This window comes from Prionailurus bengalensis, chromosome A3 (assembly GCF_016509475.1).
Source record: "Prionailurus bengalensis isolate Pbe53 chromosome A3, Fcat_Pben_1.1_paternal_pri, whole genome shotgun sequence".
Lineage (NCBI taxonomy): Eukaryota > Metazoa > Chordata > Mammalia > Carnivora > Felidae > Prionailurus > Prionailurus bengalensis.
Window position 1 is genome coordinate 58922514 of NC_057354.1, and position 27810 is coordinate 58950323.

The following is a 27810-nucleotide window of genomic DNA, read 5'->3' on the forward strand; positions in this document are numbered from 1 at the left end:
AATGAAAGATTTGCAGCATTATCACTTAGAAGCAAATTATTCATAGGCCCCTTTTGGGCCCTAATTATAAAACTTGTCACTTGACATCTATCTCCGCCAGAGTTGTTATTCTAATAGCCTAAAAATAGGAGTGTTGCACTCACTGTGCCGCCAGGAGGGTTTTCCTGTAGAGCCAGACAAGCCATATGGAGCTGCCACAGAAGGCAGACCAGAATGCTCCATGCGAGCTGCCCTGCATTTGGGGGGATTTGTTCCTGGAGACAGAGCCAAGACTCAGCCAGTCGGGGCTTGGGAGAGCAAAGTCAGTCTGAATGTAGTTAGAAGTGTAGGTTTGTGGATGGTGGAGCATTTCTGAAAATAATTGTTACCCTGTCTTTCAATTTTTTTTAATGTTTATTTTTGAGAGAGAGAGAGAGAGAGAGAGCGCGCATGAGTGGGAGAGGGGCAGAGAAAGATGGGGACAAGAGGATCCCAAGCAGGCTCTGCGCTGACAGCAGAGAGCCAGATGTGGGGCTCAAACTCAGGAACCGCGAGATCATGACCTGAGCTGAAGTCTGACACTTAACCACTGAGCCACCCAGGCACCCCTGTCTTTAAACAGCCCTAGAGCAGGGGAAGAGGCCTGTTTTGGAGCTGGAGCTGGGGAGGGCCCAGTCCTTAGTGCTCAGAGCTTTAGCCACTTCATCCCTCCCTCCAAAGGTGGCCATGAGGATTAATGAGAAAACAGACTTGAGTATTTTTTCTTTTTAATGAGCCTGAGTCTGCCAAATAAATACTGCCTCAGAGCCATCCATGTGAGTTGTCGTCAGCTTCCTTATAAAAAGATAAGTGGGGCTGCATACCCTGTTAGGAGCTATGCGTAAACATTTTGCCATCTATTTACCTTATTGATATGTATGTGTGTATATATTTTTGTCTTTGACCCATTTGAAATTTGTGGACATCATACCCTATTTTCTAATGACTTTGAATGATTTCTTTGCCACGCTAACCATTCCTTCACCATTTAGCAGAGATTTAAGGATGCTTTTTTCTTCCAGATGTTTCGTTTCTCCTTTTGGTTTTCCTACTGAGGACTCTCACTGATCTGTCTCCCACTTGTGCGTCTTCTCTGCCATATTGGACCCTGGTCTGCTGCTTTTGTGTTCATGCTTTGGTTGGTTCCACCCTGAGTGCTCTGGTTTACCCCAGATTCAGAGCCCCTGCCCGCTCCTGGGGATCCTGCAGGGGCAGTCTGAATTTGCGCAGATGTGGAGTGGAGGGCCCTTGTCTGCAGGCGGACACTGACTCACTCCCCTTGTCACTTTTTAAAAAAAACTAAACTTTATTTTTTAGAACAGTTTTAGATTTACAGAAACACTGTGAAGGTAGTATAGGGAGGTCTCATATACCCCACACCCAGTTTCTCCTATTGACATATTAGCATGGTGTATTTGTTACAACGAATGAACTGGTACTGATGGATTATGGTGGTAGGCAGAATAATGCTGCAAGCCTGCGACTGTGTGAGGTTCCATGGCAAAGGGGAATTAAAGGATGTGGATAGAATTAATTGGGTTGCTAATCAGTGGACTTGAATATAGGGAGATGAGTTTGGATTATCTCGGGGGGCCCAATGTGATCACAGGGGTTTTTAAAACTGGAAGAGGAACTCATCCTGGTGTTGCTGGCTTTGAAGATGGAGGAGGGGACCGAGAACTAAGTGAGGGAGCTGCGGCCATTCGGAGCTGGAAAAGGCAAGGAAAAGGGTTCTCACCTTGAGGCTCCAGAAAGGAGGCTGTTGACACTTTGACTTTAGCTCAGTGAGATCTGTATCAAACTTCTGACCTACAGAACTATAAGGTAATAAATTTGCTTCTTTTAAGCTATTGTGTTTGTACTAACTTGTCACAGCAGTGGTAGAACATAAAGACAGTGATTGTTAACTAAAGTCGGTGTTTTTATTTTATTTATTTTATTTTATTTTTTAATATTTTTTAACATTTATTTATTTTTGAGACAGAGACAGAGCATGAATGGGGGGAGGGCCAGAGAGAGAGGGAGACACAGAATCTGAAGCAGGCTCCAGACTCTGAGCTGTCAGCACAGAGCCTGATGCGGGGCTCGAACTCATGGACCATGAGATCGTGACCTGAGCGAAGTCGGACGCTCAACCGACTGAGCCACCCAGGCGCCCCATAAAGTCGGTGTTTTTAAAAAAAAAATTAATGTTTATTTTTGAGACAGAGAGAGATGGAGCCTGAGTGGGGGAGGGGCAGAGAGAGAGGGACACAGAATCTGAAACAGACTCCAAGGTCAGAGCTGTCAGCACAGAGCCCGACGCGGGGCTCAAACTCACAGACCGTGAGATCATAACCTGAGCCGAACTCGGACGCTTAACTGACTCGGCCACCCAGGCACCCCCTAAAGTCTGTGTTTTATTCAGATTTTGCTGGCCTTTTAATTACCCAGGATCCCTCTCAGGATACACCTCACATTTAGTTGTCATCTTGGCTGTGACCGTTTCTCAGACCTCCCTGGTTTTTAGTGACTTTGATAGTTCTGATAGTACTGGTCAGGTATGTTTTCTGAGTCAGGCATGAGGCTCATTCTGATGTTTGCTTTGTCTCTTCAGACTGTGTTTTCTTGCCTTTCAGCATTCTTTGTCATTGTTTTTGAAAGCCAGGCATAATGTAAGGAGAAACAAGAACTGAAGAAATAGTTCTTTAGTGTGAGTTTTATGTTATTTTGTCTAGGACTTGGGCTGTTGGTTTGCTGTAGCCACAGATGCCCAAGGTTTTCAGATTCCTCAGGTGTCCTTGCCTTGGTCTCTCTCTCTGTCTTTGGGCTTCTTTTAAGAATGAGCTCCGGGGCGCCTGGCTGGCTCAGTTGGTAGAGCATGCGACTCTTGATCTCAGAGTCATGAGTTCAAGGTGCACATTGGCCTTAGAGCTTGCTTAAAGACATTTAAAAAAATACAGAAACTTGAGCTCCTCACATGGAGTCTGAGAGTCTTCCAGTCCTTCCCAGTGTCATTATGCCAGAACCTGTTGATGTGGTGGTAAAGTATGGGGAGAAGAAGCACCCTGTAAGTCTTATTAAAGAATCTTGGTCTTTCAGTGGGTCTGTGTCCCTGGGATGTGCTCTGGACAGTGTTTCTTGGACGCCTCCCTTACCCTGACCCCTCCCCCTTCACCAGGTGAGACCAGAAGGCTGAAGGGGGCTGGATTCCCAGAAACGCCCTTCCCCCAGCTGGGATAAGGTTCTGGAGAGTCTCCATCCCTGCCGGAGAGCAGGCCCCTGTTGTGGAGAATGTTCTGGGAGATCAGGAGAGGTTTTTCCTCGCTCTTCATAGCGAGAACCTGGTAGTAAAACCTGTACAGGTAAAACCTAAAACTGTGGCCATCAGGAGTCTCCTACTCTCCTGCTAGTCCATACACAGCCTCTCAGCAATTTGTCAAAACCTTATTGAAGTGTTCTATCAGTTGATGGCCCCAGCGGCTTCTGCTTCAGGTGAGTGATCTGGGCTGTGACTTTGGATTGTCCCCTCTCTCCAGATTTCTGGGTTATGATTTTGACCTGTGCCCTTAAGTCTCTGATGGGTCCCAGAAAAGCCGCGGATATTCAATTTGCTCAGCTTCTTATCATTGGGATGGGAGTGAGGACTTCAAATTCTTTGCGCGGGGGAGCTGAAACTAGAAGTCCCCTCTTTGCTTCCTTGTTGTCCTCCCCACCTTCCTACCAGGTTGGTTGTGTTGGTATAAAACATCCTGACCATTGCAAAAGCTCCTGAGTCTTGAAGAGAAAAAAAAATCACGGTTTCCGATCAGAGAGACTGCTTCTGAGTTATGGTGACACCAAGTCATTGCCCACCCTTCTCACTTCCTCCTTTTGTTGCTCAGGTTTTACTTATTAGCAAACTAGATAGGGGTTCTACAACAGATCTCTTAAATTGGGAAGTACTGGGTCTGCATGTGGGATGGGTCGGTTTTTTTTTTTTAGCACCTTTTCCCTATCACTAACCCCCTCCAAGCTTTGACAGGCAAAAATGTTTTATCAATCTTACACAAATACGGCTTAATCTTTACCCTGTCCTGCCTTCCTGCCCATGGTTTTTTTTAAGTTTCATTTTTTAATTTGCATGTGAGAGAGAGTACAAGTGGGGAAGGGGCAGAGAGAGGGAGATCCAGAATCCCAAGCAGACTCATGCCCCCAATGCAGAGTCCAATGTGGGGCTCGAATTTACAAGCCATGAGATCATGACCTGAGCTGAGATCAAGAGTTGCTTAAGTGACTGAGCCACGCAGGTGCCCCCGACCTGTGCTTTTGATCACAGAGCTCCCCTAAGCAGCTGTGCAAGTTCTGTGTTAAAGTAGCAGCCCCTTTATTTAGCTGACAGCTTTCAGGCCCTCTCAATTACATGTAAGTCAAGAGGAAACCAGTGAGGGGCGCCTGGGTGGCTCAGTCCATTAGAGCATCCGACTCTTAATTTCAGCTCAGGTCATGATACCAGGGTCACGGGATCAAGCCCCACTCCGCACTGAGTGTGGAGGCTGCTTAAGATTCTCTCTCTACTTCCGTCCCTCTCCCTGGCTCACGCACATGTGTGCTCTCTCTCTGTGCAAACAAACCAGTAAGACAAAAATTCTGAGCAGCCTAAGGAATAATTGCTATAAAAACTCAGGCACCCTTCCTTCTTTCCCTAAAGCTGTTAATGGGGACAGATCAAGGTAATTGTATGGGTGGGGTGGATGGTCAGTTGGAGCCTAGATAAGGTAAAGAGGGCATCTGTCAGAAAGGGGGTAGAATTGATCAGATAAGTAAATATATTAAGAATAATGGAAGCCAGGTTCCTCATGTTGGAGAAGAGAGTTGCAAATATGGAAAGAAACTGGAATGACCCTGGTATTTGATCGCAGTGCTGGTATTGGATCATAATTGGAAGTTTTTATGTATAAAATCAGTATAAAAATGAAAATGTCAATGAGTATATGTGTGTATACATACATAAACATGTACCCATACATATGTACATATATGTACAGTCCAAGCTCTGTCCACTGAAAGGTTCTGGGAGCAAGCACCCCCACAGCAGTAAGTGTACTTGGCTCCCAGACCTTGGCTTTTAAATACCATTCTTCACTAAAGGAACCAGGCTTCTTGGAGAAATGGCTGATGCCAGGGCTAGAGCAGGAAGAATAAAGGGTGAACTTGGATTATTTGCCAGAAAGTAGAATAATGGGGACACGTCCAAAGGACACAGAAGCCAGCTTGAAGGGGTACCTACTGGCCAAGTCAGAGACAACGTGAACATCAAAATAATCGTAATACTAGATTGGATAAGGTAGGGAAACATGAAACCATACTGCTAGAAATAAATAAGTTAAATTTAAGGAGGAATGCAGTTTCAAAGAACTTCACAGAATACTTGTTAATTACAAAGGGAAAAAGGAGTAACTCTACAGTGCAGAACCCTGGCAAACGAGTAATGGGACAATACGAAATCGTCTGCCACCTGGTGTGTGGGTGTGTGTGTGTGTTTGCTGTTGATTCATGATGATATTCATTACAACAGAGTGATAGACCTTTACTTTGTGTGCTTTATGGTCTGTGAAGGACTTCAATATTTTATTTGCTTCTCACGGTCCCCTTCTGGAGCGGGCAGGGGTTATTTTTCTACCTTTGAGGATATGATATAATAACGGTAGTTTTTACAGCCAGGCAATAGTCTAAGAACTTTGAATGTTGCATACATTAATTCTCACAATTACCCTATAAGGTAGATATACTGTGATAATTCCCTTTTACAAATGAGACCAAGGCACAGAGAGGTTAAGTAACTTGCCCAGTGTCACACAGCTTAAAAGTTGGGAAACTGAGACTTGAGTCAGACATTCTGACTCCATATTTCCAGCTCTTATTTATTGAGTTGTGTTGCCTCTGTAATTGAGATGCTGAGGAAAGGAAACACTTAGCTAGGTTAGGTGACTTGTTCAAGGCCCCTTGTTCCCGTGGTTGTTGGATTCTGCAAATCTGTACTGGGTGCCTGTTAATGTCAGGCCCTATTCCAGATGCTGGGTGAGTGGTACTAGGCAGCCAGAGCCTTGGGCCTCCTGGAGCTCAGGCTCTTGTGAGGTGAGTTGAAGAACTGGACGTGAGCCTGCTGCCTTCTGGTGTCAAGTCTAGACACAAAGCGAACTGCCTTGTTTTGCAGGGAGTGGGCAGCTGGTCAGTCTCTGTGCTCAGTGGTGCACTTTCTTTTTTCTTTTGAAGGTCGCCTGGTAGGTGCTCTGGATGCAGTGCTGGATTCCAATGCACGGGTCGCTCCATTTCGAATTCTGCTTCAAGTGCCTGGGTCCCAGGTTTATTCTCCCATAGCATGTGGTGAGTTACTGAGTGGATCAGACGTTTACTGGGCCATAGCCACTGGTGAGTTTTGTTCCAGTTGGAACATTCCAAACCTTAAGGTCTAAGCATGCTGAGTATCTGCATGTTGGTGAAGCTTGAAGGTAACTCCTTTTAGAAACTCATCTGCTTTTATGAGTTCTTTTTTTTTTCTTTTCTTTTTTTTCACCCATCAAAAGCACATAAAGGCTACAAGCTTGGGCACCTTAGCTTGGGCATGCCAGGCTTTTGCGTGGTGTGCTGTTCCAGGGTGCTGTATATTGTTGAGTATGAATGGAACCCTTTTTTCCTGAATCTTGTTTCTGACATAACGAATGCCTTCCTGGGCAAGTGCACCTATCGTAATGGTACAAGGCATGGGGGTGGGGGGGCGACTGAGGGCTGTGTCTGACTTAGGGTAGTCTTCACCCCCTTGTTCCACATTTGTGCTGCATTACTGGACTGCTGCGCCCCACGGGAATTTTGCAATTCCCCCCCCCCCCCCCCCCCCCCCCGCCGTCCTCTTCTTCTGGGATTTCAGTCCTCCTGCACTGTCTAATGCTCTACTTGCCTCTCCAGCACCTCTGGGGCTGGGAATCAATCATTACATCTGAGAAGCCCCTTCTATTAAAAACTAAAGCAAGATGTGTCTTTTTAACCACATGAGTCATAAACGTTCACCTTCTAGAAATTAAATTGGTAAGAGAGAAAGAAAAGGAAATCTTCTGTACCCCTTTATCAAAGTGCTTGTCTCTCTTCTGAGTACCTGTGCTAATACACACAGAAGCTTCTGGTTTGGGTTTCGAATGGTAAACACGATGCATGTTCAGTATAATCCATTAACCTCTGACAAGTTCAAAGAAGAAAATGTCTCTCGCCTCACATCCTAGCCACCCAAAGCCACCTCTGGCCACACTGGGTTCACCTCATTGAGACCACTTTATACTGTATTTAGGACAGGTACAACAATAGTTTTGAAGATGGTCAGAAGTACCTTTGTAAAAATGCAATCTATCTGACAATGCTGTTTTATAATAAAAGTGTTATGTTTTTACTTGATTTCAATAAACATGAAGCTGAAGTAAAACCAGAGAAACTTCAAAAATGTTTCCTTAACGTGAGAGCTTATTTTCTAAAAGGTTCATCTAAGACTAAGGGAGGAGATTTGTGAAAGTGTCACAGGGTTAGGATTGTGGCTTTTTAAAGCAGTGTTGCAACTCTGACCATGTGTGTTGACTCCCCAGCCTGGAAGACAAGGATGCCAGCCTTCATATGCTCCAACCTTCATATGCTCCCCCCCTTTCTCTCCAGCCTTTCATTTAAAAACGTGTTACTATTAACTTGACGTTATAATTTTCATTCTGTCTGCCACCATGCTGTCCACCGTTCTTTGGCTTTGTCCTGTATTTAAATTGATCTAATGCTTTTACTCAGGTAGGGCTTTCCTAATATCGAATCTTTAATTTTGGCTCATCTCTTGATTGGCTAGATTACAGTTTTCTTACCCCAGTTATGTCTCACATTTGTAAGTATCTGTCCCTTGGCTTTGGACTTGAATGATACTTCGGCTGGGTGTGATAGTCTCCAGCCATCTAGAGTATAGTGGCCATTGCTCCAGAGTCTTCCTGTATTTAAAGAGGCAATGGGAGAAATCTTAGGGTGGCCTTTTTTTTTCCTCTCCTTTTTGTCCCCTTGTGGGTGATGTGCTTTTTTGCGCCTGTAACTGTCTAACCCTTGAAGTTAAGTAGTTTAGTAACTTCCTTGGTTACTGCTTTGAGCACATTGTCAGGAATTGATGTGCTCCTTTAGTATGTAGATTGAGGGGCACCTGGCTCAGTTGGTTAAGTGTCCAACTTGGCCTGTAACTGTCTAACCCTTGAAGTTAAGTAGTTTAGTAACTTCCTTGGTTACTGCTTTGAGCACATTGTCAGGAACTTGATGTGCTCCTTTAGTATGTAGATTGAGGGGCACCTGGCTCAGTTGGTTAAGTGTCCAACTTGGCTCAGTTCGTGAGTTTGAGCCCTGTGTTGGGCTCTGTGCTGATAGCTCAGAGCCTAGAGCCTGCTTCAGATTCTGTGTCTCTGTCTCTCTTTTACCCTCCCCCGCTCAAGCTCTTTCTCTCAAAAATAAAAATAAAAACATTAAAAAAATATGTAGATTGAGGGGTGCCTGGGTGGCTCAGTCGGTTAAGCATCTGACTTCAGCTCAGGTCATGATCTCACGGTCTGTGAGTTCGAACCCCGCTCTGTGCTGACAGCTCTGTGCTGACAGCTCAGAGTCTGCAGCCTGCTTCAGATTCTGTGTCTCCCTCTCTTTGCCTCTCCCCAACTCATGCTCTCTCTCAAAACTAAATTAAAAACTTGAAAAAAAATTTAAAAAATATGTAGATTGATTTCTTTAATCACTTCAGGAAATTTTCTTCTGTATATGTATTTTTAAAAATGTATTTTATGTTCCATTTATTGGAATCCCTGCCTCAAAGATCCTTTATGTTGGAAAGCTATTGTCTACTTTTCATTCCTGTTTTTCTTGATTTGTCTTTTCAACTTGTATCCTCTGTGCTGTTCATAATCCTTTCCAACAAGTTCATAATTCTGTTTTCAGCCCTGGATCCCACACTTTGCTTAACTTCCTCCTCCTCTTGCTGTGTTTTTATTTATTTTTTATTTTTTTAGTGTTTATTTTTGAGAGAGAGAGAGAGAGAGAGCAAGCATGAATGGGAGAGGAGCAGAGAGAGAGGAAGACATAGAATCTAAAGCAGGCTCCAGGCTCTGAGCTGTCCACATACAGCCTGACACAGGGCTCTAACCCACAAACTGTGAGATCATGACCTCAGCTGAAGTCGGACGCTTAGCTGACTAAGCCACCCAGGTGCCCCTTGCGATGTTGTTTTGATCATGATTTTCTTAGGTGTCTGCTCGCCCTTTCATGTGTAATTTCATCATCTCATCTTCATGCTCTTGTTTTACTGAAGTCATGTTCTTAACTGTCTTGGACTATGAAGCATTTGTGAGAATTTCCCTTTCTTCTTTGAGGGTTCCGTGTTTTTTTTTTTTTTCTAGGGCACAGTCTCTGTCTTTTGAACACTTTCTGTTCATCTGTTGATGCTCTTTTGCTGTCAGATGTTGGCTTGGTTGCTGTGCTGTTCCTCTGCATCCCTGGACATGCTCATGCTTGGACATGGTTAGCTAAGACTGACACTGTTATTTGTACCAATGTTGTATGATTTTCTGACTGGTATTTAGGGGACAGAGCAGAGAGGACAGGTGTGCTGCTGGGCGGGATGTGGGATGTGAGGCCGCAGGATCCTCTGATTTTCTCCAGTTTCTTTTTGGTCTCTCTCCTCTCACTCTGCCCCAAGCCAAAGAGTTGGTCTTGCTCTGGATTTAGAGCTCTTGATGGGAACATCTGGAGTTTGGTCTCCTCACTAGGCTGGCTTCTGGGGAGTCTGTGGAGCAGGGACCCTGCTTAGATCCTGCATCTCTGTAGCCTGGGAGGTCTACAGTAGCCATCTGGGGCTCCCGGAGCACTTTCAGACCACAGTGAGTAGATGGTGGCACAGCACTCAGCCTTATGGCTGTGGCCTAATTTACTCATCCAGTCCTTTATTAGATACTTAATTGATTCTGATGTTTCAGCATTTTCAAAACTTAAATGAACATCCATACACTTAAATATTTCAGGATGCTTCTTCATCCTCAAAGTCCATTCACGTGAAATGTTGGGTGACTGCCACGTACCAGACATGTGCTTGGTGTCAGGGTTCCTTGGTGAGTGTGTGAGGGGAGTTTTCCTCCACCTGGAGTTACAGGGCCCTGGGGGATACAAAGAGCAACCTGGAAGTGGCAGGTCCAGTGGGCCCGAGGATTAGGAAGGTGAGAGGTGGCAAGGCCCTTGACGAGCACATAGTAAGGAAGTTCTGTGTCGGGGCATGTACTTTCTAAGGCCATCTGTACATATATTTGCCAAACTGCATGCTATAAAGGTTGTAGCAGCTTACGCTTGCTTCCCCCACACCCCGTCTACCACCGGCAGTGTAGTTCCGAGCAGGTTGAATTCCTAGAACATTCTTTCTCTTGAGCCAGGATCTCAAGGATCTGCTTTTTTTAGTTTCCACTTGGCTGAGTATTTGCCTTGGACCTGACCCATGGCAGGTCTACAGATGCTTCATGTTCTTGTGCTGTATTGCCCACAGAAGGTCCCCTGTGTAAGCAGCGGTTCTTTCCAGTGCTGCTTTTCTTGGCACTAGGGAAGAGAGAATGGGGAGGGGCTTGGGCTTGTGGTATTGATTTAGATACTTAGGCCTCTTCTGGGAGTTATGTGGGCATCCTGCACTGTGATATTGACTCAACCATATTTAATATTTTATTGTGTCTTGAGCATTGAGAAAGGATCCCTGCCCAGGGTTTTAAGTCTCAGATAAAGCACAAACAAGAACTGTAGGAAGGGCCTGGGCGGCACCAGGACGTGGGCAGGGACAGGAAGAGTGGCCTGCAAGAACGATTTATATCTTCATTTGATTTCGGCTGTTTGCACGGCAGGATGGGGAGACATAGGAGAGCTTTTGAGAATAATTTTTTTTTCTATTTGCTTTTAAGCAGAGGTAGAAGAGCTAGGTAGAGAATGCCATGGGTGAGCAATATTATTTGGCAGCAGATCTGTGGATGATTGTGGTTAAAAGAGATAAGCAATAAGTTGTTACTATTTTTTAACTGACATGCCATGAATTTCAAGGCTTTATGGACTTTACTGGCCTCGCTGGATAAAAGACACATGATGAGAGTGCGACGAGCACTTGTTTAGAAGAGGGTGAGGAGGACTATGCCCTGTCTTTCAGGTTGGAGCTCAGATGCCCCCTCCAAGAGACCCCACACACACCCCCTGCCAACCGCTCCCCCCACTCTGCTGGTGGAACCCCTCCAGCACTTACCTGTGCTGTCACTCAACTTTCTTTGTTGTCTACCTCTCTAATGAAAATAAAAGTTTTCTTAGAGTCCTGCTCACTCACTAACACCTGCTCACTCACTGACACCCTCCAGTGTCCAGGGTAGATAGAGCCTGGTATTCAGCAAATAGTAGGTGTGCAAATAAGCCAAAGCAGTCAGGTAGGGACTCTGGCTTTAGGGATGAGTAAGTAGTCGGTTACTCAGAAAAGGTGATGGGTTCAGCACGTCAGTGTCCTGTATGTGAGGAGTGAGAGAGGGGACATGAGGTCACAAACAAGACTTCTCGGCCTTTTCTGAGAAGCCATGGCAGGGAAATTCTATGGCTGGGTGAGGGCCTGGGTCAGGAGCTCTGTAATGAGCCACCAGCACCATTGACAGTAGAAAAACTTGCGAAGGAGGGATCTTGCTTTCTTTAAAAACAGAAAGAAAGAAAGAGAAGGAAAGAAAGAAGAGAAGAAAGAAGGCTTTTTTTTTTTTTACTGTGGCAAAACATATATAACCTAAAATTTGCCATCTTCACCATTTTTAAGTGCACAGTTCAGTGGCCTTAAGTACATTCACATTGTTATGCAACCATCTCCACTGTCCATTTCCAGAAATTCTTCATCTTCCCAAGCTGAAACTCTGTCCATTAAGCACGACCTCCCCATTCCTCTCTCCCTGCCAGCCCCCTCCCCAATACACTATACTTTCTGTCTCTGTGAGTTTGACTACTCTAGGTCCCTCATATAAGTGGAATCATACAGTATTTGTGTTTTTGTAACTGGCTTATTTCGCTTAGCATAGTGTCCTCAGGGTTCATCCATGTTGCAGCAGGTGTCAGAATTTCCTTTTTTTTTTTTTTTTTTTTTTTATGACCGAGTAACCTTCTATTGCATGTCTACTTTCCCTTTGATATTGGATATAATGATTGGTGCATGAGTAGAAAGAAAGGACGTGGTGTGGGGAACCAGGAGAGTCAATTCCCGGAGCCAATTCCCAGACCGGGTTGGGGAGGGAGGGAAGAGTAGGGGGAGGAGATGAGAGGTCTAGGGCTCCAGCCCTGACTGAATTGACACCTAAGCATGAAGAGCTCATGGGGACCCTGGAAGAGCAAGGAGACTTTGTTGGGGTTTCTCATCTGATGTCTCAGCCTGTACTTTATCCTGCAGTTGAAAAGTCCAGGCCATGCCTGGCTGTGAGTTAGCGATTTATCATTTCGTGTTCCTGTTAGTAGGTGACTCTCTGTGCTATTGCTGTGCAAAGTTTTCACCTTTATAGTAAGGTCTAGGCCCATGGTTTTGAGGGAAAGGGAGAGCAGGAAAATGGGGGAAAGGTAAGTAGGTAGGCATGACGATGCCATGACACATCTTACACCAGTAGAGTACAGAGATTTTCAAGCAGACCAGGGTGAGGTGCCCACCTGGGTGGGCAGAGGCATACCTGCATCTTGAGAGGGAGTAAGTGGGTAGTGTGAAAAAACTTAGTTAATATTTTCAATTTGGAAAATGAAAAACAAATACAAGACTGAAATTTCCAAGTTCCATTAAAGGAAGCTGTGGTAGTGTTGCTAACAAAATATGTGGCATAGGTTTTTAAAAATTGAGAATCACAGCAGTTAGGCTTTCCAGCTTAAAAAATACTTTCCTTTCACACACTTTCCTTATTTGTTCCTTTTAACAACGTATAGGTATGTATAATTGCTGACTTTGGAGAGGGAGGAAGCAAGGCCTAAGTTGCTTAGTAAGTTGCTAGGGCCACATCTTGCATCGAGTGCCTCACTGGGTAGCTCAGGCACAGGTCCTTCTAGAACGTTCTCTTCAAGTGTTCATTCTGATGTTTCTTATCTCTGCCCTTGACCGTGGCTGGCGTTTTAGTTTCTTGTATTCTGCATCACTGTTTGCTTTGTCTTTGGAGAGAGAATTTTATTACAGGAGGAAATGTTCCAGGGTGGATCAGATTAGTGTCTTGGTGAACTTGGTGCCAGGGCAGCAAAGGAAGTGCCAGCCAGATCTTTTTTCAAGAACAGAACTCACTGTGCACTTCAAGGAAAAACTGGGAGGCAGCCCTGCAGGAGGAAAGTAAGAACTTTTCTCTGGGTGCACACTCTGAGGTCACTCAATATGAGTTGTCACATTTGTTTTTAGTTGCTTGGGATTTCCTTCAATAATACTAACTGGTGTTTTCCGTGTAGGATATACACTCGGAAATGGCTGAGACATGCCATGGCTAATGCTTCTTTTCATTTGAGGAGTTTCTGTCACCAGGCTCCTACTGGTTTAAATAATTTTGCTTATGCTCAAATAATTAAACTCACCGAAGATGTTTGTCCATGAGGGATGTTGCTTATAATTATTTTTAAAAGCAAGAAAATCCTGAGTGTAACTTTTAGACTTAGTAAATTGAAGGTCAAAAGTCCTATTTAAAAACCCATGCTTTTAACCTGGGTAGACACTTGCAGACCACACTGTCTTGCGTTCTCCAGGTAGCCATGGCCCCCTGCCTCTCTTGCAACAGGCCCTGTTTCTCCCACTTGAAATAATTCTTCCCCGTGAAGTCTCTCCTTACCTAAGCCCTGATTTGTTGCTGGACATACTTCAGAATAAATATGACCTGCATTAAATCTTAAAGTTGTGAAGCTGGGTATCAGACTTCTCTCTGGCATCTCACAGATTGTCTGACATCTGCACAGAGCACGACCTGTTGGACAAAAGAAGGGGATCTTTTGTCCGCCTTGGAGGGGATCTTCGCAGACATCTGGTTTCATCTCTTCTATTTTAGTAGATGTGAGGAGACTGACCGAGGCCGATGGGTTTCAAAATAAGATGACTTTGGTGAATGGCTTTTTATTAAATGATTCCTTAATGATCAAAAACAAAGGCAGAGCTTGGGAGCAGAAGCCTCCAGACTCCCTGGGGTGCCCAGAGCTCTGCCTCTCCCTCAGGTCTTGCTGGCCTGGGTGTGTTGTCTGATTGGGGTCACCCTGGTCTCCATGCCATCGAAGCTGTGTGCAACCTGAGGGCTCACTTTAGGGCTTGCTGTTGCCCTGGCTTCTCGGACTTAACGCTGTGAACCTGATGTATCTGAGTGGCCTGGGCGTGGGAGTGATCCTGATTGAAAAAATAAGGAAATTCAGGGAGTGTGAAGTCCTCCACCCTGTTTTCTTGCTCTGTTTTCACTTCTGATTTTACAAAATACTCTTCCTCAGGTGTGGAGGTCAGTTTATCCAAGTTGATGACTTGTTTTTGTTAAAAAGAGATTTTAAAGTGTTTTGCATTGTGAGGATTTTCAAACATACCCCAGAGGAGTGAGGACATTATAATTACATCCTCCAGGCCCATGCGTGGGGATCAGAACACAGGTACATTCGGGTCATGGTTTTCCCCACTTTGCTTTATTTCTTATTCTCTGCCTTCTCCTCACCCCTCTGATGTGTATTTTAAAGCAAATCCTAGAAATTGATATTTCACCTCTACATATTTTAGTAGAGATCTTTGAATCTATGGCCATTTTTTTGCCCCTACAATGGCATCGTTAAACTCATGGAGTTAACTGGGACTCTGATGTCATGTGTACTCTCCATCCCAAGGCTACATGTCTGCTTAAAGAGTCTTTCATAGGTCTGGATGGTTCTAATCCACATTCAAGAAGGACCACACACTTCATTGGGTGGTTGTGTCTCTTGTCTCCTTTAGTCGGGAAACCCTCCCCACCCTGCTTTTTTCCCCCAAGTCATTGACTTAGTGAAGAAATTGGGTCAGTTTTTACATAGAATGTCGTGTATGCTGCGCTTCTGTTTGTAGGGCTCACCTCCTTGTATGTCCCCCAGACTGGGGGGTACTTGGAAATGTTCAGTTAAATTCAGGTTTAGTGTCTTTAAATTTTATTTATTATTATTATTTTATTTTATTTTATTTTTTAGAGAGAAAGTGCAAGTGGAGGAGAGGGGCAGAGGGAGGGAGGGAGAGAATCTCAAGCAGGCTCCACACCCAGTTCAGAGCCGATGAGGGTCTCCATGTCACGACCATGAGATCACGACCTGAACTGAAATAGAGTTGGACTGATTAACCAACTGGGCCATCCAGATGCCCCCAACAGTTTTAAAAAAAAAGATACCTGATAGGAGGTTCCACATCTTTTATACCATGTCCTCTCAGCAGGCATGTATCTCCTGCCTGTCCTACTCTTAGTGATGCTTAGACCAGCTAATGAGTTCAGGTGCCCCTTTTCATTGCCTTCTTCCCCTTCAGCCTTTCATCTAGTGGTTTCACCTATTGTAAACACCTGCCCAATTAACTTTTTCTCTACATGTCATAAAGTGGTGATTCCTACCCCCCTAATTCAATTTGTGCTTTCACAGCCCTGAGCTTCAGCTTGACTGTGTAGAAGAACTTTAATTCCTTAACTGGGGTTACTTGTTCACCCTGAGATGTGGTACATTCAGAAAAGAGGGGAGGAGAATGCTGATGTTGGTGCTTTACTTGCCTATTAGCGTGAGGATTGGGTGCCCTGGTGATTTGCAGTGGTGACAGTGAATTGTTTCAGGTTTTCCCTTCTTCCCACCCTCTCCCTTTTTAGTATCGCTTTAAAGTTTAAAGTGCTCCTCACTCCCAATATTTTATCATGAAAATTTTCAAAGTACAGGAAGTTGGGAGGATTGTACAGTGCACAGTAGACGCCAGGAGTTTTTATACATCCAGTGTGCATCTGTTAATTGTAGTCCTTTGTCATGCTCAGATTGTGCTTGTCAGGCTCATCTGCCCCTTGGAGCCCTTTCCTGTGGCTTCCGGCACGTGGTCCTGCTCCCAGTCACCTTTGAGTGCTTCTTTGTTTTCTGGCCAGTGAGATGTTAAAGGTTCATCTTGTGCATTTTTCTGCCTCTTGTGTGGATCCGCCATTTTTCCAGTAGCCCTTGGTTCCTTTTAGTGGAGAACGGTATATAGGGGCCACAGTCTGGCGTAGACTCCTTCATTGTTACTGGGTTGCCACTGCTTCTAAGGCTTTTCAAATAAGCATGAGCTAAGAAGTGTGTGTTATGAAAAAGCAACATAAATCATGAGTTCATATTTTTAAAAAAATTTTTAGGTTTATTTATTTTATAAGAGAGAAAGAGTGTGAGCAGGGAAGGGGCTGAGGGAGAAAGGGGGAGAGGGAGAATCCCAAACAGGCTCTACACTGTCGTTGCAGACCCTGATGTGGGGTTTGAACCTACAAACTTGTGAGATCATGACCTGAGCCAAAATCAAGAGTTGGATGCTTAACCAGCTAAGCCACTCAGGCACCCCAGTTATGAGTCCATATTAATTTTCTAATTCAACTGTAAAACTGGGTAGTTATAACTTAGCTTTGATTTTATATTTTTCTCTTATACACTGAAAATCTTGATTTCTAACAATACATAATTTTCTGACTATCTCACATCTACATCCACATACATATTATTTCTAAATAATACCAATATTAACAATAAGAGTGCCGAATGAAATTTAAGGTTTTGCAGCTCTGTTTGGCCTTAGAATATATTTAATTATGGATGTATAGTCAACATTGTTTAAAATACCTATTTTCTCTGTGTAATCATTTCAATAACCTGATAAGTCTATCCATTTACTTAAATTAGGGATTACTTTTTTCCTTTATTGGTTTAACCTTAAAAAAAAAAAAAGGAAAACTCTTTTATGATTCCTTAATCAAACCTATAAAATCTGTAAACAAGATATGTGTAAAGGAGCCAGGCTTTCACTGCTGTCCCCTCCCTGCCTCCTTCCCTCTGCTATTAGGAAACCTGTCTTTTTCTGACTTAGGTTTCTACTGTTTTGTTTTACAAATATACGATACATTCTCCCACCCTGTTTTTACAAAGGTCACATATACTATGTTCTGTCCCTTGCCCTTGTTCAGTTAGGGACATATCCTGGAAATCATTCCATATCAGAGAGCAGAGATTATCTTCTCCTTGGTTTTGTCTTTCATTTTGTAGGAGTACCATAGTTTATTCAGCCTGTTCCCTAATGAAGGCCATTTGTGGTGTTTTCATCCCTGGCCATGGCAACGTCTCAGTGAGTAACCTGGCAAATAGTTTTGTACCTTTACTGCTGAATCATTGGGCTAGATCACCCTTTCAATCTCTCAATCCCATCTCTAGTAAATGAATATGAAGCTTTGTTTAGATATTGCTAAATTCCCCTCCCTCCCTTAGATTTGTGCATTGGAAAACATTACCATCAGCAATGGATGAAAGTACCTGCTTTCCCAGATTTCGTCATTGGATCTCTTGTCAAACCTCTGGCTTTCTGTCAGCCTCATAGGTGTTTCTGCATATTTCTCATTTGCTGTCCTTTTATTATGAGGACGTTGAGTGTTTTTCATGTTTAGGACTGTTTTCAGAAACTCCTTGTTCTTATCCTCTGCTTTTTTCTATTAGGTGGTTCTTTTCTTCCCCTTAATTTTTAGGCATTGTCTCTGTATTAGGAATATTGGTCCTTTATCTGGGAAATGAAATTACAAAAATCTTTTTCCAGTTTGTCATATCCTTTAGTGGCTTTGCATTTGATGTGTTTTACCTCCTAGAGGTTTTTTTAATGTAGTGGGATTTAGAATGCCTTTCTTTTATACTTTGTGATTTTGAGGCATGGTTAGGAAGGTTTTATTATTCCCAAGTTATACATGAATTCACTAATTTTTTTCAAGTACTTGTAAATTAACTTTTTTTTAAAATTAATACTTTTAAAGCTGTTCTTCTATGTCTTCTGGCTTGCATTGTTTCTGACAAATCTACTGTCATTCTTTGTTGCTCTATAATTATTGTCTTTTTTTCTTCATCACTGGCTTTCAGCAATTGCAATAGATATGCATTTATGTGATTTTCTGGATGCTTTTTCTGCTTCGGGTTTGTTGAGATACTTGGATCTGTGTGTTTATAGTGTTCATCAAATTGGAAAAGAATTTTAGCTGTTTTTTCCAATATATACATATTTTTCTGTTCTCTGGCCTCTGTTCTCCGCACCCCCCCACCCCCCCGGGACTCCAATTAGTAGACTGCTTGCTGCTGTTCCACAGCTCACTGATGCTCTGTTATTTCTCTTGTTAATCCCTTTCCTTCTGCTTTTCATTTTAGTTTTTAATCACTATGTCCTAGTTCCCTACTCTTTTTTTTTTCCCTGTAATGTGTAGTTTACTTTTAATCCCATTCGTGTATTTCTGATTTTACACACTGTTTTTCCATCCCTAAAAGTTTGATTTGGTTCTTTCTCTATATCTTTCATGTGGTCTCTCACCATCCTCGTGCTTTCCTCTGCTTTTTGAATATTTGGAGTATATTTATAATGGCTGTTTCTGTCCTTGTCTACAGATTATTTTATCTATGTCCTTTCTGGTTCCATTTCTATTGATTTTTTTTTTCCTTTGGTTAATGATCAAATTTTCTTACTCCTTTGCTTCTAATTCTGAGAAGTGTTTCTAATGGCACTAATACAAGGACATTTTAATGACTGTTTCAATTGCAAATTAAAAATATTTTACTTTCAGTGTCAGGGAGTTGGTCTTTTCACTTATTGCAAATACTTTTAGAGACTTAATACGAAGGCAGAAAAGGTCAAGGAAATTATGTAAAAGTATTTAAAACTTATTTTCTTTCTTTCTTTTTTTTCAACGTTTATTTATTTTTGGGACAGAGAGAGACAGAGCATGAACGGGGGAGGGGCAGAGAGAGGGAGAGACAGAATCGGAAACAGGCTCCAGGCTCTGAGCCATCAGCCCAGAGCCTGACGCGGGGCTCGAACTCACGGACCGCGAGATCGTGACCTGGCTGAAGTCGGACGCTTAACCGACTGTGCCACCCAGGCGCCCCTAAAACTTATTTTCTTAAGCAACATAGATGTGTATGTGTGAAAATACTGTCAGTCATAATGACGTGATGTTGATATTGGGCTTTCACAGATTTCTGTAAAGATGCTGCTTCAGGCGTGGATTAGATGTTAGAATATCCACTTGAAGAATGTGAGGTTTCTGTAAATTAAAGGCTTTGGTTCAGTCCTCTCCCCTGCTCATTTGTGACTTTTACTCAAATGCTGTTTCTGAGTTACTCTGTATACGATGTGTTAAATGAAATTGAGAAATGGTAGTGTTGCTTTTAATTAGCCCCTTTATGGTCCATATGGCTTTTAGTCCAGGCATTTGATGGTAGACATTTAGTGTTTGGACAATAGAGAAATGTACAATTTCAAAGGAACAGATCTGAGCTATGCACATGGAATTCCCATTCATTGTAAATTAGGATTTAGATGGCCACGAAAGACCCTTAATTCATTTGGGTAGTTATTAAGCAGAGAGAAACAGTTGCTTTTTAAAACTGAAGCTTGGGTCATGTTATTTATGGCTGTGTTCGTGCAGAAGCTGTAGGTATAGACAATGAGATGCTTGTTTTATTTCCTGAAAACCTCCCTGGAGGAAACCTAGGCGAATAAATACTGTGTGTGAGTTTGAAAGTGACTCAGCTCTTGGGAACTGCCCACCTAGCTCCCCAGGCTCCCATCTCCACTGTGTGTTACGATAGTGTGAGGCCTTAGGAGCCCGGAGACGTGGCCTTGAGCTTGGCTCTTCTCTGCCCTGAGTTTTCTTACCCAGAAAATAATACCACCTACCTTGTGCTATTTTTATTAAGATAAACAATGTCAAGTGTATGACATATCTACAAAATGCCTGGGAACATGCTAAGAATTCAGAAAATGTCCTGTGTCTACCACCTACGGCTGTTCTGCCTTAGAGTTGGTAATTTATAAATCATCATGGTTGTTTGATCTGTGCCTAATTGGGGCTTCTAATCCTGGATTTTAGTTTTCAATCGGCATTTATAAATCTGATTTGAGTTCTTGTGTGGGTAATGTTTACAATCCTCTGAACTTTAATTTTCTTGGGAAATAGAAGTCTTATTTTGTCTTAATAAAACAGGGTATAATTTTGCCATTTGGACTTCTGTTAAAATCCACAGTATTCCTATAAAGTGTGGTTTTAAACAGCTATATTGGCCTCCTAGGGCTGCCACAGACTGGGTGGCTTAAACACCAATATTTACTGGTTCTCAGTGCTGGAGGCTGGAGGTCCATGATCCAGAAGCTGGCAGGATTGGTTGTTCCTGAAGCCCTTCCCCTTGGCTTGCAGATGGCTGCCTTCTCCCTATATCCTCACATGGTCATTCCTGGTGTCTCCTTCTCTTCTTTTTTTTCTTTTTTTTTTTAAAGTGGACTTTTTTTTTTTAAGTTTGTTTATTTACTTGGCAGGGGGAGGGGCAGAGAGAGGAAATAAAGAATCCCAAAGCAGGCTCCATGCTAACAGCGGGGGGCTGACAATGCTGAGCTCAAACTCACGAAACCATGAGATCATGACCTGAACCGAAATCAATAGTTGGACGTTTAACCAACTGAGCCGCCCAGGTGCCCCCCTTCCTCTTCTTAAAAGGGCACTGAGTTCTCTCCAACCCAGGCGCCACCCTTATGACCTCATTTAACCTTAATGACCTCCTTCAAGTCCCTGTCTGCAAATATGGTCATTTTAGGGGGTTAGGGCTTCAGCATATGCATTTGTCTGAGGCAAGGGATACACTTCAATCCAGAACAACTCTCCTCCGTCTTGGTTTTGGAAGACCTGTAGCAGAAGCAGTGGGAATATTGCTCTGTTGTTAATTTGTAGACTTTTTATCATTCTGCCTCTTCAGTGGTGACACTTTCTCATGTTCTTATTTTTCTCGTTACATTTCCTGCCACTCGTATGTCTGTGGTGTGGTGGCTTTCCAACTTTTTTTTTTTTTAATGTTTACTTATCCTTGAGGGGGCAGAGGTTCCGAAGCGGGCTCTGCACTGACAGCAGAGAGCCTGATGCTGGGCTCAAACTCACAAACCGTGAAATCGTGACCTGAGCCGAAGTCAGATGCTTATTAGACTGAGCCACCTAGGTGCCCCTCCAACATTTTTTGGGCATGACTCACAGACAGAAAAATATTTATGTATGTGTGCTTACCTCTAACAAATACTTTACAATCAGTGGTTGCCCTTATAAAGTGACACGTATTCTCTTTTTCATTTTTTCAAAAGCTATTTTCTGTTGGGTTACTTTGTGTAATTTGGGAAGCATGGCTACAGCATCGCTTCAGAACTTTGGTGTGTGAGCTCTGTTAGCGACTTTCCTTTTTAGTCCTTTGGGGCCGAGGACATGCAGTTGGTTTGTACTGATTTATAGTATTTTGGAAGCCTATCATAAGACTTCCCTGCAGAGGAAATTATAGTTTGGAAAATTTCCCTGCCATTTGGCAACTTTTGTAGGAAATGGAAGACAGTAGGGTGGAAAAGTTTCATCATATTGATTGTCTTGGCCAGGAGAGACATACAGCTATGTCTTCTATTCAACAACAGGGCAGATTGTAATGAAATCTAACTGTGGCTCAGTGACAGATTTTTGTATTTTTATGTGCCTATTTTCTCTTTCAAGGTGTAGGCTTGGTTTTATTTTAGAATTATCTTTCCCTGTCATAAGCTTCTCCCCGTAGGTAGAAGAATCTTTTAAAGAATAGAGGCGTACATTTTTGATGACTTTGTCTCAATTCTTAATTCCATGTGCTACACTGTTGGGGCTTGATTATAGTTTTATTCATGGTGTCTGCGGTTATCAGTTGAGGACAACCTCCTTGTTTAGCTGTTAACAATTAACTGTGCTGGACCTGTGAACTTAATGGGATAAATGAAAACCTGTTTCATGTCATCCAGGAAGGAAGATGCATTCAGGAAATTGGAAAGACTCTTAAGTACAAACACAAAATGTTTTTTTTTTTTTAAGTGTCAGGCCAGAGGAAGTAATGGACCTAAAGATTATGTAAATGTTACTTTGAAATTGATGGGTTGCTTGGGTGGCTCAGTCAGTTAAGCATCCAACTTCCGCTCAGGTCATGATCTCGTGGTTTGTGGGTTCAAGCCCCGTGTCGGGCTCTGTGCTGACAGCTCAGAGCCTGGAGCCTGCTTTGGATTCTGTGTCTCCCTCTCTCTCTGCCCCTCCCCACTCGCACTTTGTCTCTCTCGCTCTCTCTCTCAAAAATAAATAAACATTAAAAAAATTAAAAAAAAAAAGAAATTGAAATGTAGCTTGTTAGGGGAGGGCCCCAGAGTACTTCAGGGTTGTAGAGAATGAGTTCATACCCTGCTCTTGCCTTTCATTCTATATATTTGACCTCGGAGAGGTGCTTGAGCCACCATTTCCTCATTCAGTCTTCATTACACAGCAGTGACCTAGTCCCTGGAACAGAAAGGTTGCAAAGGTGAGTCTTCTCCTTTCTCTTGTTCTTCCTCATTCTGCCAAGGTCGGTCGGTCTTTCTTTTCTTTTTCTTTCTTTCTTTCTTTCTTTCTTTCTTTCTTTCTTTCTTTCTTTTTTTCTTTTCTTTTCTTTTCTTTTCTTTTCTTTTCTTTTCTTTTCTTTTCTTTTCTTTTCTTTTCTTTTCTTTCTTTTCTTTCTCCAAGAAAGAAGGTCTCATACTCAAAAGATTGGTGACCAATAAAGATAATTTTTCTCATTTATTCTTTGCTTTTATTAAAAATACCCTGACCAGGGCGCCTGGGTGGCTCAGTCAGTCAAGCATCCAACTCTTGATTTCAGCTAAGGTCATGAGTTCGAGCCCCACATCAGGCTCTGTGCTGACAGTGCAGAGCCTGCTTGGGATTCTCTCTGACTCCCTTTCTCTCTGTCCCTCCCCTGCTCTCTCTCAAAAATAAATAAGCTTTAAAGAAAAATATTCTGACCAGTTGGTTTTATTATAATAGATAATAAAGGACAAAGACCTAGAAAGAGTAAACCTTAAAGAGAAGGGCAGAGGCCCAGGCATCCCCAAGGCACCTGTGCAAGTTTATTGGCTTCAGTGAAGACCCAAGGACTCTCTCGAAATGGTGTGATGTACTGTCTGCCAGCTAGGAAGACACCAGTGCTGACCCACAGATTTAGGAGATGTTTTTTGTGACTAACACCTACACGGTTGCCATTGGAGAACGCTAAATGACAGATATTGAAGCCAAAGGTGGGCAAAACTGACCTCTGCCTGAGGCGCCTCAGTACCGAATGTGAGGAACCACACAGACAGTGTGGGGCCGGAGTTCAGGTAGACAACATTTAGAAGCTTCACGAGAGTCATGCTATGAAACGTGGGACCGCTTGGTTTGATTTTGTTTTAAAAGGATCTTTCCCCCTTGTAAGAGGAATGGAGAGCCTGAGGGGCCAGGGGTTCCCGCCACAAGGGCCCCCTGGATGGGAGGGGGATGGAGAGTGAGAGGATCCTGACCATGCCTGCCCAGAGCTGGCTGGCTCTCCTGAACCCCACCTTAAAGAGCAAGACGGGGTGGGGTGGGGGACTGACGGAAGGCTGGGCAGATCACTGGTTGGTATGCCCTGGATGATGTCTCCCTCCCCCATGTTCATACATTGAAGCCTCAGCCGCCAATGTGATAGTATTTGGAGGTTGGACCTCAGGAGCTACTTAGGTTTAGAGAAGGTCCGCAGGGTGGTGTCCCCATGATGGGATTCCTTATAGGAAGAGGAAGAGAGACCAGAGCGCTCTCTCTTTTCCTTATGAAGAATTCTCTTTGATTGCTCTGATGACTCCTTCCCAAACTGTCCATTCAGAACAACAGTCCTAACACAGATGTTCTTGATACTCACTGACCCCAAGTGCACAAGTCTGGAGTGAGTTCTCTGGCATTCTATGCCTGAGGTTTTCCTAAGATCCCTACGTGCATCTATAACTCTACAGCGAGGAAGGCTACAAACAGCATTCACAAAGTTTGGTGTCAACAAAATGCCTATCTGGCTTTTGTGAAGTGGCATGTGGCTCTTTTGACCACTGTGCCTCACACATTGGCAAGCTTATTCTGCACTGGTGTTTGGTAGCCCTTAACCTTTGAAGTTAGAGTATCTCCTGCTTCCCATTTGGGAAATCTGATCCTCTTAGCTGGGCGTTGTATCTGTTTCCGTTCTACACACACCTGATGCACATGTGCCTTTTCTTGTCCAGGACCATGCTTGCTTCAAGTCAGGGGACTTTTTGGAGCACGTGCTGTGTGCCAGGTCCTTCACTAGGAGCTGGCATGGTCACCGTATCAAGGTGCTCGTTGTCTAATGGAGAGTACTAAGAGGCTCCTTGAGAGGAAATACTAAAATAACTAAGCTTTTTGGTAACAGTGTTGCCTAATGCTTCAGTAATGGAGTGTTGTTTTTTTTTTTTAATTGGCTGTGAAAGAAATTAACTTGCTATATAGGACTTGACTTTCTGTGTTTTTTAGCATGCATTCGACAACCTCTTTTTATGAATGTTCTTAAGGGATATGGTTGTGAATGATACGAAGTATAGATGCGTAAACCTGGAGATTTCCTAGGTTGTTGCTGTATTTAATGGTGCCTGTTGCAAGTGGCAACACCCTTGGGCAATCTGCAGCGCTTTCTCAAGAGGCTCTTTCCTCTGTGAACCTGGGCTGAGGTCCCTCTTGAGGGATCCCTGTTCACACAAGGTAAATAAACCATGTGAGACTGTTCAGAATTGGCCTGCTTCCTGGGGCTTGTTTCCCCCAGAATAGCTGCGTAATTATAAATGTTTCCATCCCTTGAGTGGATGTGGTAGGAAGTCCATGCATCAGTGAGGCTGGCAGGAATGTCCGCATAGCAATCCCAAGAGTGACCTGATTGGTCACCTGGCTCATCCATGTGGCAGTGGACAGGTGTTTGCAAATCCCAGTGCTGTGGTGAGGGAGACTGTGTCTCTGAAGGAGGGGGCCTTCCAAGTCTGCTGTGGCCCAGGATGTGAGAAACCGAAGTGTTTTAATAACAAACACAGCATTCATAACATTTGGCAAATGAGTTCATGTGCTAGGAGTTACTTTTAACCTTGGCATCTTTCTCTGTTCTAATCCAGGTGCAACATTAGAGGAAATAAACCAGCACTGGGACTGGCTGGAGCAAAATCTCCTCCATACTTTGTCGGTCTTTGATAATAAAGATGACATTGCCAGCTTTGTCAAAGGGAAGGTAAAGGTAGGTCCTGTGATTGAAATGCTTCTCCTCATTTCCCCGTCTTTCTTACAGACTTCCATATAATGTTTTGGCCATTGCAGTGTTTTTGACCAGGTTTGAAGTTTTCTCCGCTGTAACTGAACATCTTAGCTTTTAATACACAGTCAAAGGAGTTAGACTTGTCACCTGTCAAACTTTGCAGACAGTTGGGCAAAATACACCTGAAATTTAAAGATCCACACATCATTCTCAGGCCTAAGTTTTTGTTAACCTTTACAAAAGTGAAGGTCCTCTTTTGTCTCAGGAAAAAAAAATGTTATGATTTATGTATTGGCAAAGCAAAAAATGTTATTTGACTCCTTTTTTTTTTTTAATTAAAAAAATTTTTTTAATGTTTATTGTTGAGAGAGAGATAGAGTGTGAGCAGGAGTGGGGTGGAGAGAGAGGGAGACACAGAATCTGAAGGAGGCTCCAGGCTCTGAGCTGTCAGCAGAGAGCCTGATGTGGGGCTTGAACCCTCAAACCAAGAGATCATGACCTGAGCTGAAGTCGGATACTTAATTGACTGAGCCACCCAGATGCTCCTGTTACTTGACTCCTTAAATTAGCTGTTCCCTCCTTTTTGCAGTTGTGACAGCTTGTCACTGTATTTTGTTGGACCTGGCACTTTCCTCTTCCTCAAAGTGGGTGTTTGTTTTTGAAATATGTTAATTAAATGGAATTAAAACCAATTATATTTTGAGAAGCAAGAGAGGAATATTTTGGAAGGTATCTGTTAATATCTCCTGTAAGTTATATTTTCTATAACTGTCATTGCAATAACATGATTGGTAACCAATGTTTTAAAAGCCCTATCACGTAGGGGTGCCTGAGTGGCTTAGTGGGTTAATTGTCTAACTTTGGCTTAGATCATGATCTCATGGTTCGTGAGTTCGAGCACCACATCAGGCTCTGTGCTGACAGCTCAGAGACTGGAGCCTGCTTCAGATTCTGTGTCTCCCTCTCTCCCTGCCCCTCCCCTCCTCCACTCACACTCTGTCTCTCTCTCAAAAATAAACATTAGAAAAAACATAAATAAAAGCCCTCTCAGGCAGGGAGAGACTGTTTCTCATTCTGAGGTTATCTCTTATTAAACATTTTAACATGTTAGCCTGTAATACAGTTTTCCTCCTTGAGGGTAAAATATCCCAGACCATTGATTTTGTTTTGTTTTGTTTTGTTTTGTTTTCTCTTCAAAAGTTTGTCTTTTTAACACCCTGAGTGCTTCAGCTTTTAGTAAAGGGCATTAAAGTGAATTCCTGATTTTAAAGGGACAAAAACAGAAATATTCTTTTCCTCTGGGCATCAGGAACACTTGTGGGGCCAGGTGGAAATCAAAGGTCTCCTGAATCCAGGCAGGTATCCTTAGTGTCACCTTTGGCCTGTGCGGTTGGCAGGTGGACCCAGGCTGTGGTGGGGACATATCTAGCCCGTGGGTTACCATCGTTGCTTGGTTCAGCTGAGTAGCTTGGTTCCCTGGGTCAGCTCACACTGGGGCTTAGCTACAGAAATGCCCATTTCATGGTTATTTTTTACACTTATCTCCCTTCTCCTTAGTCTAACGTAGCTTGTGGTGGTTCTTTGATTTAAGGTTTATCCTTTTAATTTGGAGGAAGGAAATTTCATTTCTGCTACAGTGGCTTTAGGAAAGCTTCTGTAGAGGAGGAAGCAACCTTCCCTCTACTGTCCTAGGTTCTCCTCCCATGGCCTGGAGATTAAACCGACAAAAGTCAAATTAATGAGAAAACCAGTTTATCAACACGTGCAGTATGCATACACAGGGGGAAACTCAGTGATGAGAAACTCAAAAGGGTAGTTAGAATGTAGGGCTTACACAGCATCTTAACAAAGAGCCATATGTTTGTAGAGAAGTGACAGGACAAAGAAGAATTTGGCTTCCAGGGGTGGCACACTGTGGGAAGGTAAATTAAATGTGTAGGGGGAAATGAAAGGAAGAGAAGGGCTATTTTTGTGAGGTTTGTTACCCTCTCAGCACTGGTCAGAGTCTAGAGTTACCCTCCTCTTCCTGGCACAGGAGAGGGAGATACCTTCACAAATGGGAATTGATATCCTTGTTTTAGACAAATAGTGGAAGAGGGCAGAGAGCCTTTTTGGTGTCTGCTGTTTCTCAGTTGTTTTCAGAATAATTCTTATGCCAAAGAGGTGTATTTTGGGATGGTGTAGTCTGATCCCCTGCACATCAAAGCTAAAAGGCCTTAAAAAAGCAAAAACCAAACCAAAACATACACAGTCCGAGGGAGGCTGCTGGTCTGGATCAGGGGCTGGGGATGGAGGGGTTCTTGTGGCCTGAGATGGGGTTATACCTTTGGGGCCACCGCATGTAGTGGTGGTTCTCCATTTCCTCTGGGAAGATCCAAAGGAATTAGAAACTGAGGCTTTCCCACTCCTATCCTGAACAGTTGGCCACTCTCTGAAGCTTTAAAGAAA

General features: G+C 43.3%; 1 protein-coding gene across 4 annotated transcripts in view; it reads left to right on the top strand.

Moving 5' to 3' along the window:
• Positions 1–27810, top strand: part of TBC1D8 (TBC1 domain family member 8) — a 112379-nt gene that overhangs the window by 35673 nt on the left and 48896 nt on the right. For 2 of the 4 annotated variants that reach the window (XM_043603140.1, XM_043603139.1), the window contains exons 2-3: positions 6253–6363; positions 25226–25344. In XM_043603140.1, coding sequence (XP_043459075.1) covers positions 6253–6363; positions 25226–25344 — 230 coding nt within the window. Of the gene's footprint in view, positions 1–6252; positions 6409–25225; positions 25345–27810 lie in introns of all 4 variants that reach the window. The other 2 variants (XM_043603138.1, XM_043603137.1) reach the window with 1 other exon arrangement.